The following is a 16,866-nucleotide window of genomic DNA, read 5'->3' as shown; positions in this document are numbered from 1 at the left end:
TTGGATTTGACTTTAGGCGTGATTCCTTTAACAACTTTGGTTGTGTTTAATTGTACATTAGCTGCCATCAGTTCAATGATTCTCTGCTCTTTAGTCCTCTTTAAGGCCAAAAGAAACAACTATTATTACACATTCTTGTGGGACTTTATTGATTACACAAATAATGAGGCATGTGTTAGAACAGCACCCTTAGTTTGCAGCACAGTCTGAAGTACATGAAGTAAATATCTTTTCCCTTCCCCTCCTTCCCCCTTCCTATAAATAATTCCAGTTTTTATTGATACAAAATACCATTTATCTTTATCTGAGTGTTTACTGTGCTTTTAGTTTTATTTTTAATTTTATGTGATTGTTGCATGTCATACGCTCTAATGTAAATAAAGCTTTATCTTCATTTATCATCATTCAGCCCAGACACTGAGGTCCAGCTCTGAGGGCCTTCTGGCGGTTCCCTCCCTGCGAGAAGTGAGGTTACAGGGAACCAGGTGGAGAGTCTTCTCGGTGGCGGCTCCCGCCCTGTGGAACGCCCTCCGAGCAGATGTCAAGGCAATAAACAACTACCTGACTTTTAGAAGACATCTGAAAATGGCCCTGTTTAGGGAAGTTTTTAATGTTTGATGTTTGATTGTGCTTTTAATGTTCTGTTGGGAGCAGCCCAGAGTGGCTGGGAAAACCCAGCCAGATGCACAATAAATAATAAATCATCATCACCACTATCTCAATGCAACCATGTTAAACAGTTCAAAGATCAAAATGAATAAAAGCTACATTACAAAATAAGGGAACACGTACCTCTCGAGATGAATAGCCTGGAACCAGCCTTGCCACGTTGTCCCAATTGATAGGCTGAGGGACACTGAATAAAGAGCAGAGGATCATATCCAAAACCATTTGATTATTGTCGTATGGGAAGTTATTGTTTTCTGAATATCCACGGCTCATTTTTTGGCACTAGAAAGAAAGACATGAAAAAAGAAACACACATAATTGCACTTTCCTTTAACAACTTTGGTTGTCTTAAATGTACATTAGCTGCCATCAGTTCAATTCGCTTCACGCTTCTTAGACAAAGTAATTACATGGCCAGCACCCAAATTTAGCTGTGTATGTTTTGCCTTACTCATGAACAGACTTTCAACAAATATACCAATAGAGGTATGTAAGTATTTACGTTCTACTAAAGAAAATATCACTGTTAAACAAGTTCTCAAAGAGAGTGTCTGCACCCTGGGGATGCTTCAGCCAATTCATGGCTCTCTGTAGGATCCTCCATAAATTCAGACTTCAAACTGTTGCTCTGTCTTTCATCTACCTCTATACACATGCACCTGCAAACGTCTCAAACGGTACACCCCCATAAGCATATCATTTATTCAGAAAAACGCCCACAATCATAAGAAATGTTAACTTCTCTTTCTTTAAGGTCAGAGATAGTGAATCACCAGCCTGTTTGCCTGATCCTGTGAGTGGTTTTCTGGAGCCTTCCAAGAATTTGGCAGCAGCAAACACCAAAAACATGAACTGCTTTGGGATTCTCCATACAGAGTCAAATGGAGGTCTAAACATCACCAGCACTCAAGAAGCAGGGAGTTCCTGAATGAGGCAGCATTACCATATCTGTTCTGCTGCCAGTTCCACCTCCTTGAGCATTCAATACTCTTCCTATGAGCACGCAGTAATTTCCAGTGTTTCATGACAACTCCCATCACATAGTTACTTCCTCTGCCTGTTCCCAAAAGCTAGGCAGCACTGGCATGAGAAATGCTAATGTAATGAAGAGTCTGCTAAGCAATTAAGAGCTTTTGTAAGTCCAGCCCACAGGGAGCCTTTTTGGCTTCTAGCACTCTAGCTATATTTGGGCCTAAATTGGTTCATTAACTACATACACATAGCCAAAATACAGCTATACAATCTTTGAGGTGACTTCAGCTTCTCAGGCAGTTGGATTAAACTAGTGAAAGTTATCCAAACAGCAGTAAGGTTAAACACTGTTATTGATATTAAAATCCGGATTCCAATAAAAAGAAAACAGGAAATAAAACTACACTTGAATCAAAAAGAACCCTATTTTATTACATAGTTTTAAAAAGCAGTATCCTACAGCTGTGGTTTTCAAACTTTTATCATTGACAGAACCTTTTCCACATCAGCTTGTCTGCCAAGAATTTCCTTCGTGGCTAACACGTATCCGTGCTTAATCCAGACAAATGTTCAGGAAACACACTCAGTTCATGAGAAACATTGTTCAGTTCTGCTAGGCACCACCATCAACCCACTGGAATTGAGAGCATGCTGCAGAATACACTGACCCACCACAATGCTATGGGTTGCACATGGAAACACTAATAATGTTGAGCAAGCAACATTGCTAACTTTGTCACTGATGGAAGCCTGATGAGCTTCTGAGAAACTCAAGGTATTTCCCCAACAGTTTGACAACTGCTATCCTATACCAATATTAAAAAATAAAACGAAGAATATAATTTCTTCATATGTTAAGATTTACCCTGCGTAGACACAGTGCAAGTCTTCCATTTTGACACCTACAATGGAAGGGGAGAAAAATGCTTCTCAGTAGGAAACTGCTATGTGCTGCTATTTATAGTCCCCCATTTCTTAAATAATGAATCACAGCAGAAAGCAACCATGTGAAAATTCAGGAAGGAGAAAAACAGCCAGGGATGGGGGAGAGAAACATTAATTCCAGTTCCATGATGCAGCAAATTCAAATGCACAGTTTGGATTTTATTTTATCTCACAAGTATTCATTGTAAAACCGAAGTTGCGAACTTCTATCCATTGGCAACTCTATTACATTTATTCTGTCCAGAGAGACATATCATCCTAGAAAAATAATAATAATAATAATAATAATAAATTTTATTTATATCCCGCCCTCCCCAGCCGAGCCGGGCTCAGGGCGGCTAACAACAGTCAAATAACAATCAAATAATAACACATTCTAAAAATATTTCATTATAAAAATTAGTTAAAATCAAATTGATGGCAACCGATTAAACAAAATTCTGTGCAGGTTGCCGGAGGAGGGAGTCAGGCTGTGCCCTGACCAAAAGCTTGGCGGAACAACTCTGTCTTGCAGGCCCTGTGGAAAGATGTCAGATCCCGCAGGGCCCTAGTCTCTTGTGACAGAGCATTCCACCAGGTTGGAGCTGCAGCCGAGAAGGCCCTGGCTCTAGTTGAGGCCAGCCTAACCTCTCTGAGGCCTGGGACCTTGAGGGTGTTATTATTTGTAGACCGTAGGTTTCTCTGTGGGGCATACCAGGAGAGGCGGTCCCGTAGGTACGAGGGTCCTAGGCCGTATAGGGCTTTAAAGGTTAAAACCAGCACCTTAAACCTGATCCTGTACTCCACCGGGAGCCAGTGCAGCTGGTATAGCACCGGATGAATGTGATCCCGCAGCGAAGACCCCGTAAGGAGTCTCGCTGCGGCATTCTGCACCCGCTGGAGTTTCTGGGTCAGTCTCAAGGGCAGCCCCACGTAAAGCGAGTTACAATAATCCAGTCTGGAGGTGACCGTCGCATGGATCACAGTGGCTAGGTCAGGGCGAGAGAGATAAGGGGCCAACTGCTTAGCTTGGCGGAGATGGAAAAATGCCGCCTTTGTTATAGCTGTAATCTGCGCCTCCATAGAGAGGGAGGTATCGAAGATTACACCCAAACTCTTAACGGATGGTGCTGGCACTAATTGCACCCCCGCAAGAGATGGGAGTTGCCCCCTCGATCCCATATCGTCCCGCCCCAGCCAGAGGACCTCTGTCTTCGAAGGATTTAACTTCAACCGGCTCCCACGTAACCATCCAGCCACAGCTTCCAGACATCTGGTCAGTGTGTCTGGGGCCGAGTTAGGATGGCCATCCATCAACAGATAGAGTTGGGTGTCATCAGCATACTGATGGCAACCCAGCCCAAAACTCCGGACAAGCTGGGCGAGGGGGCGCATAAAGATGTTAAAAAGCATCGGGGAGAGAATCGCACCCTGAGGCACTCCACACACCAAGGAGTGACGCGATGACAATTCCCCCCCAAGCGCCACCCTCTGTCCCCGATCAGAGAGAAACGAGCGCAGCCATTGAAGGCCATTGAAGGACTGTGCCCTGGATCCCCACGTAAGCAAAGTTTCTTTCTCTTTTTTACTTTAACTTTAAGCCACCAGAAAATGTCTCTCCCTCATCCAGCAGCACATTATCCAATGATGACTGCAGGCTTTGAAAGTTGCAAAGCAGCCAGAAAAGTTCCTCCTATAGCATACCCATTACTCAGGTATCAAAATTACAGAAGACTAAATGAGACAAACATATTGTTTTTTGTGGGTTACATCAAGCTTTTGAATTATTTCTGTAATTTTGCAGCTGGTAAAAAAAAAAAGTCTGACCCTGCTAACCATAACTAGTGAGCAGCTGAATTTAGAAGATTGAATGACTTGTAAACATCATAGGCTTTTAGTTCAGTTTATAACAAAGCCTAAGCAAGTGCAGTTGATACTGCTTTCCTACTCATCCCTGTCTCTACTTTCTCATTTTCCTCTGTTTTTCCACGTGACATTTTAGATTACTACAAATTATATTTTTATACTCTTTTACAGTGCCATGAATACTGATGTCACCATATAAATAACTTAAATAAGGAACTTAAATAGCTAGAAATAAAACAAATAAAATTCAATCCTCTATATACTGGGCAGCACTGATACATACATAAGGCTTACTTCCTCATTCAGAAGTAATCCAGTCTCTCATTTAGAGGAGGACAGGGCCTGATTACTGCTGAAGGATCAGGGAAAAAACAGTATATTACATTGCCACTGAAACTTCTGCAGTGCAGTAGCATTAAATATAATGGGATTGCATTTACAGACCACACAGCTTGGTCCTCAACTGATTTCAATAATGAAGATTACTCCCCCGCCCCCCCCCCACCAAAAAAAGAAAAGAAAATACTCAGAGCACTTCATGTGCATTGTCACATTAATCCTTAAAGCAAACATGCACAGCATGGTTCTTCCCTATATTACAGACAAGGTGAGGCTTCAGAGCGTTCAGAAAAGCAAGGGTACAGAGAGGCTGCAATTTGAATCAGAGGCCAGCCCTCACCAAAATTTTCAGTGCAAAAGGGAGGTTAAAGAAAGGCAATGGTCACTGCCTGTTTTGTAAAACCAAAGAGACTCTGAACTTTTGAAATAGGAGTCCTCTTTAAAAACAATGGGTTTTCAAGGGGAATTTTTAGTTTTGGGCATAAAGCAAATGTTCTGCTTCCTGAAGTAGTTTTCTGGATCTCTGTCCACACGTGCTCCAAGGGCATAAAAGGGGTCAAGAAAACACTTTGCTAGTAGCATATAACTAATTCATATAGGTTCTCCAGACAGCCAAGTAACAAAAGAAGAGTGCATCTTGTTTGTAGTAGGAATAGGACATGTATGCAGTAGGGCTATAAACAAACACTCATTTCCAGCTCAGAGGAAGCTGCATCTACAAATAAAATACAGTGGTGCCTCGCAAGACGAAAAGAATCCGTTCTGTGATTCTCTTCGTCTAGCGGTTTTTTCGTCTTGCGAAGCAAGCCCATTGACGGATTAGCGCTATTAGCGGCTTTTAGCGGCTTATCTGCTGATCGGATCAGCTGATAAGCGGCTTAGCGGCTTAGAAAAAGGGGGAGAAAGGGAAAAAAACCAGCAGGAACTCGCAAGGCATTGTCGTCTTGCGAAGCAAGCCCATAGGAAATTCGTTTTGCGAAGCACCTCCAAAACGGAAAACCCTTTCGTCTAGTGGGTTTTCCGCCTTGCGGGGCATTCGTCTTGCGGGGCACCACTGTAGTTGTTCCTAACTTGCCACAAGCAATTCTGTCAGGACAGCAGCAGTGAGCTTCAAAAAGTTCACAAAACCAGACCTGAGACTTACCCTTGATCTTTTTTTTTTTAATCCTGCCTAACCTGTAACACAACCAGGCCCAACACCTGCTACCACCTCCTTCTCCAGGTGTAATAAAGCACTCTGCTGAAATAACTACCTTGCCTTGCTCAGTTACTCAGAAGACAGGACATCTTCATATAACATGAGGATTCACCCACCCCCACATCTTCTGCAAGACTCGCAGCATCAACAGCTCAGGAAAGAATGAAGCAGCAGCACAGCTTTGACTCTTTGTGCTAGGATTAGACCCCGCCCATATCCATTTCATCACAAATAAAATTTTCATAGAGGGGACAGGCCCAATCACTTAACTGAGGGAGAAGATGTGGTTCCTTTCTTACAATGTACCCTGAGAGAGAGTGTAGTCAGAGAATGCTTTCTATGGTGCTGAAAGTTCCCTAGTTTTGTACAAATACTAAGGAGACATTAATAGAATAGGAGCCATCTTGAATCCATTTGTACTGTTTGGTTTCCTTATTAGTAAAGGTAAAGGGACCACTGACCATTAGGTCCAGTCGTGACAGACTCTGGGGTTGCGGCGCTCATCTCGCTTCATTGGCCGAGGGAGCCAGCATACAGCTTCCGGTCATGTGACCAGCATGACTAAGCCGCTTCTGGCGAACCAGAGCAGTGCATGGAAACACCGTTCACCTTTCCGCCAAAGCGGTACCTATTTATCTACTTGCACTTTGACGTGCTTTCGAACTGCTAGGTGGGCAGGAGCAGGGACCGAGCAACGGGAGCTCACCCCGTCACGGGGATTCGAACCACCGACCTTCTGATCTGCAAGTGCTAGGCTCTGTGATTTAACCCACAGCGCCACCTGCGTTCCTTATTAGTGATTAACAAAAATGTTGCCACAATGTCAGCCATTATTCCATAAAACCATACCTCTTGGCTTTCAAATCCCCAGATGTCTAGATCAGGGGTCGACAATGTGCAGCCCACAAAGACTATTTTACTGGCCCATGAGCTGCCCCCGAACCGAGCCGCCTGCTCGGTGAGTCCCCCACGTGCTGTGCTAAACTGGCACAGCGTGGCATGGAGACTCACCGAGTGGCACCAGAAATCACGTCTGCACACGCACAGATACCGTAAATCGCATCTGTGCATGTCCAGATGCCGAAAATTGTTTCTGCGTAGGCACGATTTTTGGCATCTGGGCATGCGCAGAAGCAATTTCCGGCACCACAGACATGCGCAGACGAGATCTCCAGCATCGTGCTGCGCCAGTCTGGCCCATGGACGATCTCCATGGGAGTGATCCGGCCCATGGCCGGTAAACCTTGCTGACCCCTGGTCTAGATGAATGCCAACAGCAGCAACAACAACACTGGGACAATATGCAAACTAAAGCCAGCTAAAATACCCACCCTTAAAGTTTCCCCAAAAGCATGCACCTTATCATCCCATGGCTTCCTTACTATAGTTATTACCACGATATGAAAAAGCCTTTGTAGACAGTTATTAAAATACATCAGTTAACATAGCCTCAACACAGAGCAAACCCAATACCTCAGCATCTCTCAAACTATCAGGCATCTTAGCTGTGCGAAGATGACAGGTGCTCTGACACACGATGATAGTTCCAGACAGGCATGAAGCTTTTGTCTAGCAGCAACATGCTCTGTAAAATGCAACCTAGATTTGGCTCTATATAAAAAGATGAATAAATAGGTGTGTCGGGGGAGGGGGGGGGAGAGTTACTGGCAGACACACAGTTTCATCCACTCAAGCACTCCTTTATAGCTGTTTCAAACAATGACCATTTATACTTGTGTGGGATAGCCTGCTCCTCTTTCAAGAGCCACTCCTAACATACACTGCTGTTTGCAGCACATAATGTAGAACACATCAGTTTACTGCTCAGCAAACCGAGATTAGTTATGAGGATGAGCGACAGTCAGCCTCAGGCTCCTGAATTCCTTCCATCACCAGGGCTATCTGGAGGAAACTGGATGCTTCCACTTCAGATTTAACTAGAGTTCATCATTATGTCAAAATCCTAAAGCTGTGGTTAATCTTAACAAGAATGAGTGGAGACAAGCCAGCTTCAAAACCCATTGTTTGAAGATGGCTTGTTTTCACTAATGGTAGTAAAGACTCACATTTTGTCTGGGTTCAGAGATTACAGCAAACTATTTATTTAGGACAGAAGTAAAAACTTCCAAACCCCTATTTTTTGGCTGTGGAAAGGGGGGTGGGAGAGAGAATGCATGAGCCAAAAGATCATTAAGGTTCATTTCCTGTAATGCTAAACTTTGCTTTAGAATTACGTCCAATCTTGCCCATTATAAAGGCATGCAAATTCACATCAATTTTCAGCATGAGGATGGAGCACTCTGCACATAGAATAGGCAGACCCAAACTGATCATGGAAATATGACTGACATGGAAGATAAGAAGCAGCCTTATGCCAAGTCAAGCCATTTGGCCACCTAATTCAGTAATACTGACTAGTAGTGTCTTTCCAGGATTTGAAATGGGGGTGTCTCCCAGCCATAACAGAAGATGCTAGGAATTGACCCTAGGACCTTTAAGATGCAAAGGAGATGATCTCCTCCTGAGCTGTGGCCCTTTGAGTGGCAAATTATTGAAGTTGACTTGAATTCAATCCTAAGTAAGAGCAGTACATATCAATGGGGTTATTCCAATTAAATACATTTAGAGTCAATAAGACTAACTGATTTCAGGAATACATTCTAAACTCTGTGACTTAACTGGGTTATGTCTCAGAGCTCATTTGCACTCTTTGTTTAAAAAGCTCTGAAAGGAAAGTAAGCTATATATAGGTGTGAGTTATTAGAAGAAAAATATTTTTTAAAAAGAGAGGCCTTTAAACTGATGTTTGAATAGCTAAGCCAAGGATCAGTTGCACAACATTTACCTAACAGTAGGCAACATTTTTAAAGGAGAAGAAAACTGGAATGCAGTTTAGTCAGATACCTTTCTTATGTAAGATGAACTTTATTTGTAGTAGAAAATCATTGATATATGTATAGTCCGAAATAAAGCAACTCATTCAGTCTGGGCCAAAAGGCAAGCTATAAAAAGAGAAATAAAAATAATAGTAAGTGATATTATTGTAAATTCTCCAACTCATCATATAATGATCCATACAACAAAAAATGTATGACCTATCATAGAGTGATACTTAGAAGAATGAAATCCATATCCATCACCTTTAATACACCTACATAATTTGTTTAGTACTATGGAATTGTAATACCTAGGAATCATATAGCTGGATAAAATACTGCCCTTAACAAATGGCGAAAGTTCCCTTCATCCAGTATTTCCAAAATAAGCCAATTATTCAATACATGCTTAAATAAAAAATGACTTTAATTTAAAATTTGCACATTTTTGATCCTGTGTTACTCCTTCCAAATCAGCAACCTTTTTTTTATTTTAGAAAAGTTGGCATAGGAATTTAAAAAGATGCTTTGTAGCCAAAGGATCAGAAACAGAGAGCAAACAGCTTCTCCTAAATCTAAGGTATCAAATTTGTTACTGTAGCTACAGCCCAAGGAGCATGCAAGAAGGAATGAAGACACACATGACAGTTACAGTGGTGCCTCGCAAGACGAAATTAATTCGTTCCGCAAGTCTCTTCGTCTTGCGGTTTTTTCGTCTTGCGATGCACGGTTTCCCATAGGAATGCATTGAAAATCAATTAATGCGTTCCTAGGGAAACCGCCTTCAGACCAGGTCCGGGGACAGTCTGTCCCCGGACCTCTTCTGAAGGCTGGGGGGGGGGGACAAGGGCTTTTCTTCCCACCCCCAGCATTTTAAAAAACCCCGGGACAGCGGAGGACTTCTCCGCTGTCCGGGCGATCTTACAATGCTGGCGGGCGGCATTTTAAAATCGGCCCGGGACAGCGGAGGACTTCTCCGCTGTCCGGGGCGATTTAAAAGCCCCTGGGAAGGCAGGCAGGGGGGACAAAGACTTTTGCCCCCCGCCAGCCTTCAGAAGAGGTCCTGGACCTCTTCTGAAGGCGGGCGGGGGGCGAAAGTCTTTGCTCCCCCCCGCCTGCCTTCAAAAGCCCTCCGGGACAGGCAGGCAGGGGGGGAGCAAAGACTTTCGCCCCCCGCCTGCCTTCAGAAGGTGCTCCCTCCCCCCCGCCCGGCTTCGGAGCACGGGGAGAAGCGATCTCCCCGCAGCCCCTTGCTTCAAAAGAGGTCCGGGGGCAGCGGGAAGCGCTTCCCGCTGTCCCCGGACCTGGGGCTGCGGGGAGAAGATCGCTTCTCCCCGCCGCCCCTTGCTTCAAAAGAGAAGACCCGCTGTCCCCGGGGCAAGCTTCGTTTTGCGAAGCAAGCCCATAGGGAAATTCGTCTTGCGAGGCAACTCGAAAACGAAAAAACCTTTCGTTTTGCGAGTTTTTCGTCTCGCGAGGTGTTCGTCTTGCGGGGTACCACTGTATTTGTTATTGTGTCCTAAGCAGAAAACTAGCTGCTAGATGAGTCTTCAGAATGGAGTAATTCACTTCTATATGGAAGAAAATCCCAGCAAGCCAGAACTGCTCTGAAACCAATTACTGGTTCCAAAAAGTTTTGGAGCAGAATTTAGTATTAGAAAAGCAAACACCTCAGACCACCGAGCCACAGGAAAAGAGACAGAAAATAATATCCTGTAACACAACGGCAAGAACCTTCCTGGGAAAATAAAATTTATCTGATCTATCCTTATAATTTAATTGCTGGTTTTTGTTGCATGCATCATCTTCCCCTCTCCTCACTATACCTTGTAAATTGTAAAGATGAAGTAGTGCAATTATTTAGCTATAAACTCTAAGCTTATTTAGTGAATAACATATATATTATTGTATGCGTTTTGTTTGTGTTTTATATAGATAAATCCTAATAAAATGATTATAAAAGAAAATTATAATTATTTAAACGTACTTTAATGTCACCTATCTGTAATGTGTCAGATTTAGTTAGTATCTTTCAGAAACAAGGTTAATCATATTAACCGATCTGAGGAAACCATCATGCTTGAAACAAAAGGCACTGCCTCAGGACAAAAACTGAAAATATTTTTTTGAATGTTCCTTCCCACCATACATCGTCACTTCACTGCAGACATTGTTCGGCTCACCTGCAGCTCTTATAAATGCAACAGTCTAGCTGAAAATAGCATCTTTGGAATGTAGAAAGGGCCCTTGAAATCTCACATCCTTCATAAATTTCTTTCTTTGAAAAAAATCTATTTCACTATAAACAAAATAAACAAAAATGGTCAATTATCTTGCATACATGACCCAACAAAGAGCATGTGGATAGCACATTATCAAATATATTATTAGACAAAATAATATTAATGAACATTATCCAAAATGACAATTGAGATACAAAGCTTTTGATCAAATACAAAACAAAAAAGAAAAAACAACCCAAAGCATCAATGTGGCTGAGATATCATTATCATCTATTAAATTTCTATACTGCCCTTCATCTAAGGATCACAAGGCAGTTTACAATATAATACAGTAGCCTTACCAACATCGAAGTTTTCCCAGAACAGGTAAGTGATAAGTGTTTTTCCTATCCTGAAAAGGTCCTGGGAGCTACGACCGCTTCATAAATTTCTGTAGAGTCTAAACTCTTTGTTGCATAAACAACAGACAAGAAGGGACGGAGGTTATCCAGAAAGCAGACCAAAAAAACACGAAACCCCTCAACTAGCACTAGTTACCTGAAGGATGCTCCAACGCAAGCGAAGTGCTGCCAACTGATGGGATCCAAAATGCAATGAAAGCGCCTCTCAGGAAAACACAGTGGCAGGCAGGGCAGGGCCAAAGGGACCAGACAGATATTATATCCTGAGGAGAGAAAGAGAGACAAAGAGCCAGAGAGTATCACTTCGCCTGTCGCATGGATTCAGCTCTGCCTCCAAAAAGGAAATAATTAAGGCAGGTTTGCATCCCAAACTGAGCAGTGGCACCACCCTGCTCCTCTGACCGGATCTTTTCCCTATCTCCCTCTTCCCTGCATGCACCACCCTGCACCACCCCACCTCCCTGGGTGCTGGAGGAAGGGAAATATCCATTGCGATCCATCACCCCCCAGGCTCCTTCCCTCAAGGGCTTTGCCCAGAGCAATGCAGGCACACGCCCCTCCGAAGGGTTGCCCCCTTACTCCTTGTTATGTCAAGAGGCAGCCCGGCTAGTTGGGAAGCTGGAAGAAGACCTGGCAACCTGGGAAACCCAGCCAGATGGGAGGGGTATAAATTATTATTATAAATTATTATTATTATTATTCCAAGGAACTACCTGACTTCAAACCCACCCCCAGGCCAAGATGCAGAACTCCATCTCCTGCCTGAAACCCTGGGGGGAGCCGCTGCTGCTGCCAGTCCGTGTGGGCAATACTGAACTGGATGGGCCCAGGGTCCAAGGCAGGCTCCCCATGTTCCTAACTTCTTGGCTCTTGGGGTCAAAAAACAACCACCCCACACTCAATAAAATTAGTTAATACTACACTATCCCTGTCTCTCTCTCACACACACGCGAACTACCCAAGCAAACCTGATTACCACACAGCAATATTAATTTTTTAAAAAATTAATTAGAATTAACCACCGACTGAGGGAATCTCCTGACCTTCAGTGCAAGCTAACTTTTATTTGATAGAATAAAGGTAAAAGGGTTTTTTTTTCAGGGGGGTGCACTCTCATAGGCTAAAGTGAGCCCCACCCCGCGCGCGCTTTCGCCCACCTCCTCCTCCTGCCTGCCTGCCTGCCTCTCTCTCTCTCTCCCTCTCTCTTTTCCTTTCTCTCCCTCCCTTTGGCAACCCACCTCTCCCACTCGCTATACCGCCCTTTTCTCCTCATGAAAAGGAAAGGTTGGTTGTTGTGGCGGGCGGGAGAGGCGGCCCTGTCAGTCACGCCGCGCCGGCCAATCCTCTCGCCGCGCCCGGCCCTTCCCCGCCACCCGCTCTCTCCAAACGGGCCAATGAGAGGGGCCGGGGACGGGAGGGGCGTGAGCGCCCGCCCGCGGCTTGGCTTTGCCGCAGTGCAGCGGCCCCGTCCCTTCCCTTCCCCTGCCGCCCTTCTGCTCTCTCTCTTTCTCTCCGTCTCGCTTCTACCGCGGCGGGCAGCCCCGCCCCCTCAGCGTCCGGTCACCTAGCAACCGGCGGCATCGGGCCTACTGCGGCGGCTGCGACGCCGGCGGAGCCTCTCATTCGAGGCGTCTTTCTTTCTCTCTCTCTCTCTCCGAAGGGGAAGAAGGGAGGAAGGCGAGAGCTGTTTGGGGAAGGGAAAAGAGCGCGTAACGGGACGGGCTCTCCGCGAAGCCCCCCACGTGTCCTTGGTCGTGATGTCACCCGGGCCCACCTTACCTGCGGCGTGACGTCACTCGCAGCACAACCTCCGCCTGTTGACGTCAAGTTATTTTATACATATATAATTATATGTATGATTTCATTTTATATATATATATATAATCGAATCATATATAATACATAAATAATGTATATATTATATAATATTTATTTATACATAATATTTATTTACCGTGGACGCTCGGGTTGCGAACGTGATCTGTGCAGGATGCACATTCGCAACCCGCAGTGTTCGCAACCCACAGCAGCGTGTCTGCGCACACGCGGGTTGCGATTCAGCGCTCCTGCGCATGCGCAAAGCTCGATTTAGCACTTCTGCACATGCATGATCGCCGAAACCCGGAAGTAACCCATTCCGGTACTTCCTGGTTTTGGCAGTTCGTAACCTGAAGAAACGCAACCTGAAGCATCTGTAATCCAAGGTATGACTGTATTACATTTTGCTTACTAACCAATGTTGCTTCTCCCTACCCTCCACACAGCCCCTCAAAAAGCAGGCGACATAGTTGACATTAGGTAGCTTCTGTTTTTGGTCATGAAAGTGTCTGCGGACAGCGCTGGCTCCCGGCCTATAGAGTGAGATGAGCGCACAACCCTAGAGTCTGTCAAGACTGGCCCGTACGGGCAGGGGTACCTTTACCTTTACCTAGAGCAGGGATGGGGACCCTTTGGCCCACCAGAGAACAGATCCCATCGTCCCTGAGGCTGATCAGAGCCAGTGGCGTAGCGTGGTTTGTGAGCACCCGGGGCAAGGCAAGTAATTTGCGCCCCCTAACCCGTGGATTTGTGCCCCCTAACCCCCAGATGTTGCGCCCGGTGCGGCCGGCCCCCCTTGCACCCCCCACGCTACGCCACTGATCAGAGCTGGAATCCAATAACATCTGGAGGGCCACAAGTTCTCCATCAGTGCACAATAAAGTGTAACCAACAGAATGTTGTGAATGTATTTGTTTTATCTATTAATACTGCACCTTTCAACATCTGTTTACTTTTCTACATATAGGTAAGCCTACCTGAGAGCAGACACCAGAGGAAATGACCCATATGAAATCCCAAACTTTGAAAGTTAGAGGACATGCTTTTAAAGACCACGAACCATTCAGACATTGCAGTCCTGGATCACTTCTTACAGTCAGGGCTATCAAACCAAGAGTTACACCTGGCACAGTCGGTGTGGCAACTGGAAATCAAGAAACGAGAAGCAGGAAAGTTGGGCGCGACCCTATGGTAAGACAAAAAGTGCATGCGAGATTTCCCTTTTCCACTTAGAACATAACAACAACAACATTAACTCACCCCTATACAGTGGTACCTCGGGTTACATATGCTTCAGGTTACAGACGCTTCAGGTTACAGACTCCGCTAACCCAGAAATAGTACCTCGGGTTAAGAACTTTGCTTCAGGATGAGAACAGAAATCGTGCTCCGGTGGCGCAGCGGCAGCGGGAGGCCTCATTAGCTAAAGTGGTGCTTCAGGTTGAGAACAGTTTCAGGTTAAGAACGGACCTCCAGAACGAATTAAGTTCTTAACCCGAGGTACCACTGTATAATTCACAAGAACAGATGAGATAGAATAGATTAAAGCTGAAATCAAGACAGGGTAATATATTTTGAAATAGTGACTGTTCTTTATTAGAATATTCTGGCACATAAAAAACAACAAGAGGTGACATTGTGCATGTTTGGTGGTATATGTAGGATTTAAAAATAGAAGCCAGTAATGTCAAGATCACCAAACACAGGCTATAATCAACAGGGAGCGATAAAATGGATTGAATCTGAAGAAAGGAGGTGTTTAAGGGCATAGAAGTCCTGAAAAGCCTTAGCAGTGCTTTTCTCTGTCGACCCTGGGTTGGCTGAAGCTGCAATTACATTTTGCTACCAACATAATTGCCACAAATCAGGTCTGGGAAACATGGAAGGAATGCACAGAAAACATCAGAAGACAGCTATATGGAAATTACATTATCTGGCTGTTTGGTAAAAAATGAATGAACAAAGTCATGATATCAGAGAACAGAGGAAGGGATTGTTACAGAACGGAGATGACAAAATATGAAGTTCCAGCCAAAATAATAGACAGAATAAAAACCTACAAATCACCAGGTCTGGACGGCAACCACCTGAGAATTCTCAAGTACCCAACTAAAATGTGAAATTGCTGATCTTCTAACAAAAATATATAAATTGCCCCTTGGATCAGCCTCCATACCAGAGAACTGGAAAGTAGCCAATGTAACACCAATTCTTAAGAAAGGATCTGGGGGAATCCTGGAAATTGCAAGCCAGTTAGCTGAATGTCTGTCCCCAGAAAACTAGTGGAAAGTACAGTGGTACCTCAGGTTACATATGCTTCAGGTTACATACGCTTCAAGTTACAGACTCCGCTAACCCAGAAATAGTGCTTCAGGTTAAGAACTTTGCTTCAGGATGAGAACAGAAATTGTGTTCCGGTGGTGCGGCGGCAGCAGGAGGCCTCATTAGCTAAAGTGGTGCTTCGGGTTAAGAACAGTTTCAGGTTAAGAACAGACCTCCGGAATGAATTAAGTAATTAACCCGAGGTACCACTGTATTGTTAAAGATAAAATAAACAAGCACATAGAAGAACAAGCCTTACTGAAGCGGAACTAGTATGGCTTCTACAAGGAAAAGTTCTGTCTCACAAACCTATTAGAATTCTTTGAGAGTGACAACAAGCATTTAGATAGAGGTGATCTGGTTGACAGGCCATCTGGTTGACAGGCCAAACCTTACGCCAAAGAATAAACGGACATAAATCTGACATCAAGAATCACAAAACAGAGAAACCAGTAGGAGAACACTTCATTCTCCCAGGACATTCTATACAAGATCTTAAAGTAGCTGTTTTACTACAAAGGAATTTCAGAAATAGACTGGAAAGAGAAGCTGCTGAATTGCAACTCATTACCAAACTTAAAACCATGGAGAGACCTGGTCTGAACAAAGACATTGGATTCTTATCTCATTATACATGACTAAGCCATTTTTCACCTTCTCACCCCTTGCCTTTTCCTGCAAGACCTATTGCAGTCGTTAAGAGTCGTCAACAGGCTCATCTCAGCTATCTGCCAATCACCCATTCCCACCACCCTTCTGAGTAATACCCCTCCCCACCTTCTCACTATATAGAAGGATCTGGCAACTTCTGTTTCAGTGTATCTGAAGAAGTGTGCATGCACACGAAAGCTCATACCAAGAACTAACTTAGTTGGTCTTTAAGGTGCTACTGGAAGGAACTTTTTTATTTTGACTCTGGTTGACATAGTTTACTTGGACTTTCAAAAAGCTTTGACAAAGTAGCTCACCAAAAGCTCCTAAGTAAGCTTAGCAGTCAAGGAGCAAAAGGAGAGGTCCACTTGTGGATCAAGAATCGTTTAAGTTGCAGGAAGCAAAGAGTAGGAATAAATGGTCATTTCTTCAAATGGAGAGAAATAGAAAGTGGAATCCCCCAAGGATCTGTACTGGGACCTGTGCTTTTTAACTTGTTCATAAATGATGTAGTTATGATTGAGCAGTGATGTGGCCAGGTTTACTGATGACCGTAAATTCGTGTTCATGGTTATTAAAACAAAAAG

General features: G+C 44.2%; 1 protein-coding gene and 1 long non-coding RNA gene across 6 annotated transcripts in view; one reads left to right on the top strand and one right to left on the bottom strand.

Annotated features, from left to right (window-relative positions):
• Window positions 1–12,868, bottom strand: part of SANBR (SANT and BTB domain regulator of CSR) — a 39,484-nt gene extending 26,616 nt beyond the window's left edge. For 4 of the 5 annotated variants that reach the window (XR_014523548.1, XR_014523549.1, XM_083494377.1 and 1 more), the window contains exons 1-5: window positions 12,727–12,861; window positions 11,625–11,751; window positions 11,028–11,143; window positions 8,873–8,970; window positions 793–951 (exon numbers count right to left, since the gene is read on the bottom strand). Coding sequence is in view for 3 of the 5 variants with exons in the window: in XM_083494377.1 (XP_083350503.1) it covers window positions 793–942 (150 nt within the window). In the remaining 2 variants the exon portion in view is untranslated. Of the gene's footprint in view, window positions 1–792; window positions 952–8,872; window positions 8,971–11,027; window positions 11,144–11,624; window positions 11,752–12,726 lie in introns of all 5 variants that reach the window. The other variant, XM_083494379.1, reaches the window with a different exon arrangement.
• Window positions 12,869–13,235: 367 nt separating this feature from the next.
• Window positions 13,236–16,866, top strand: part of LOC310702825 — a 13,178-nt gene continuing 9,547 nt past the window's right edge. Inside the window, exons 1-2 of the long non-coding RNA XR_014523642.1 lie at window positions 13,236–13,341; window positions 14,274–14,497. This is a non-coding gene — a long non-coding RNA (uncharacterized lncRNA). The remainder of the gene's footprint in view (window positions 13,342–14,273; window positions 14,498–16,866) is intronic.

Source organism: Podarcis liolepis (genome assembly GCF_965112155.1).
Source record: "Podarcis liolepis genome assembly, chromosome: 3".
NCBI classification, from domain to species: Eukaryota; Metazoa; Chordata; class Lepidosauria; order Squamata; family Lacertidae; genus Podarcis; species Podarcis liolepis.
Note: the sequence above shows the minus strand (reverse complement) of the source record. Positions and strands in the feature narration are given on the sequence as shown.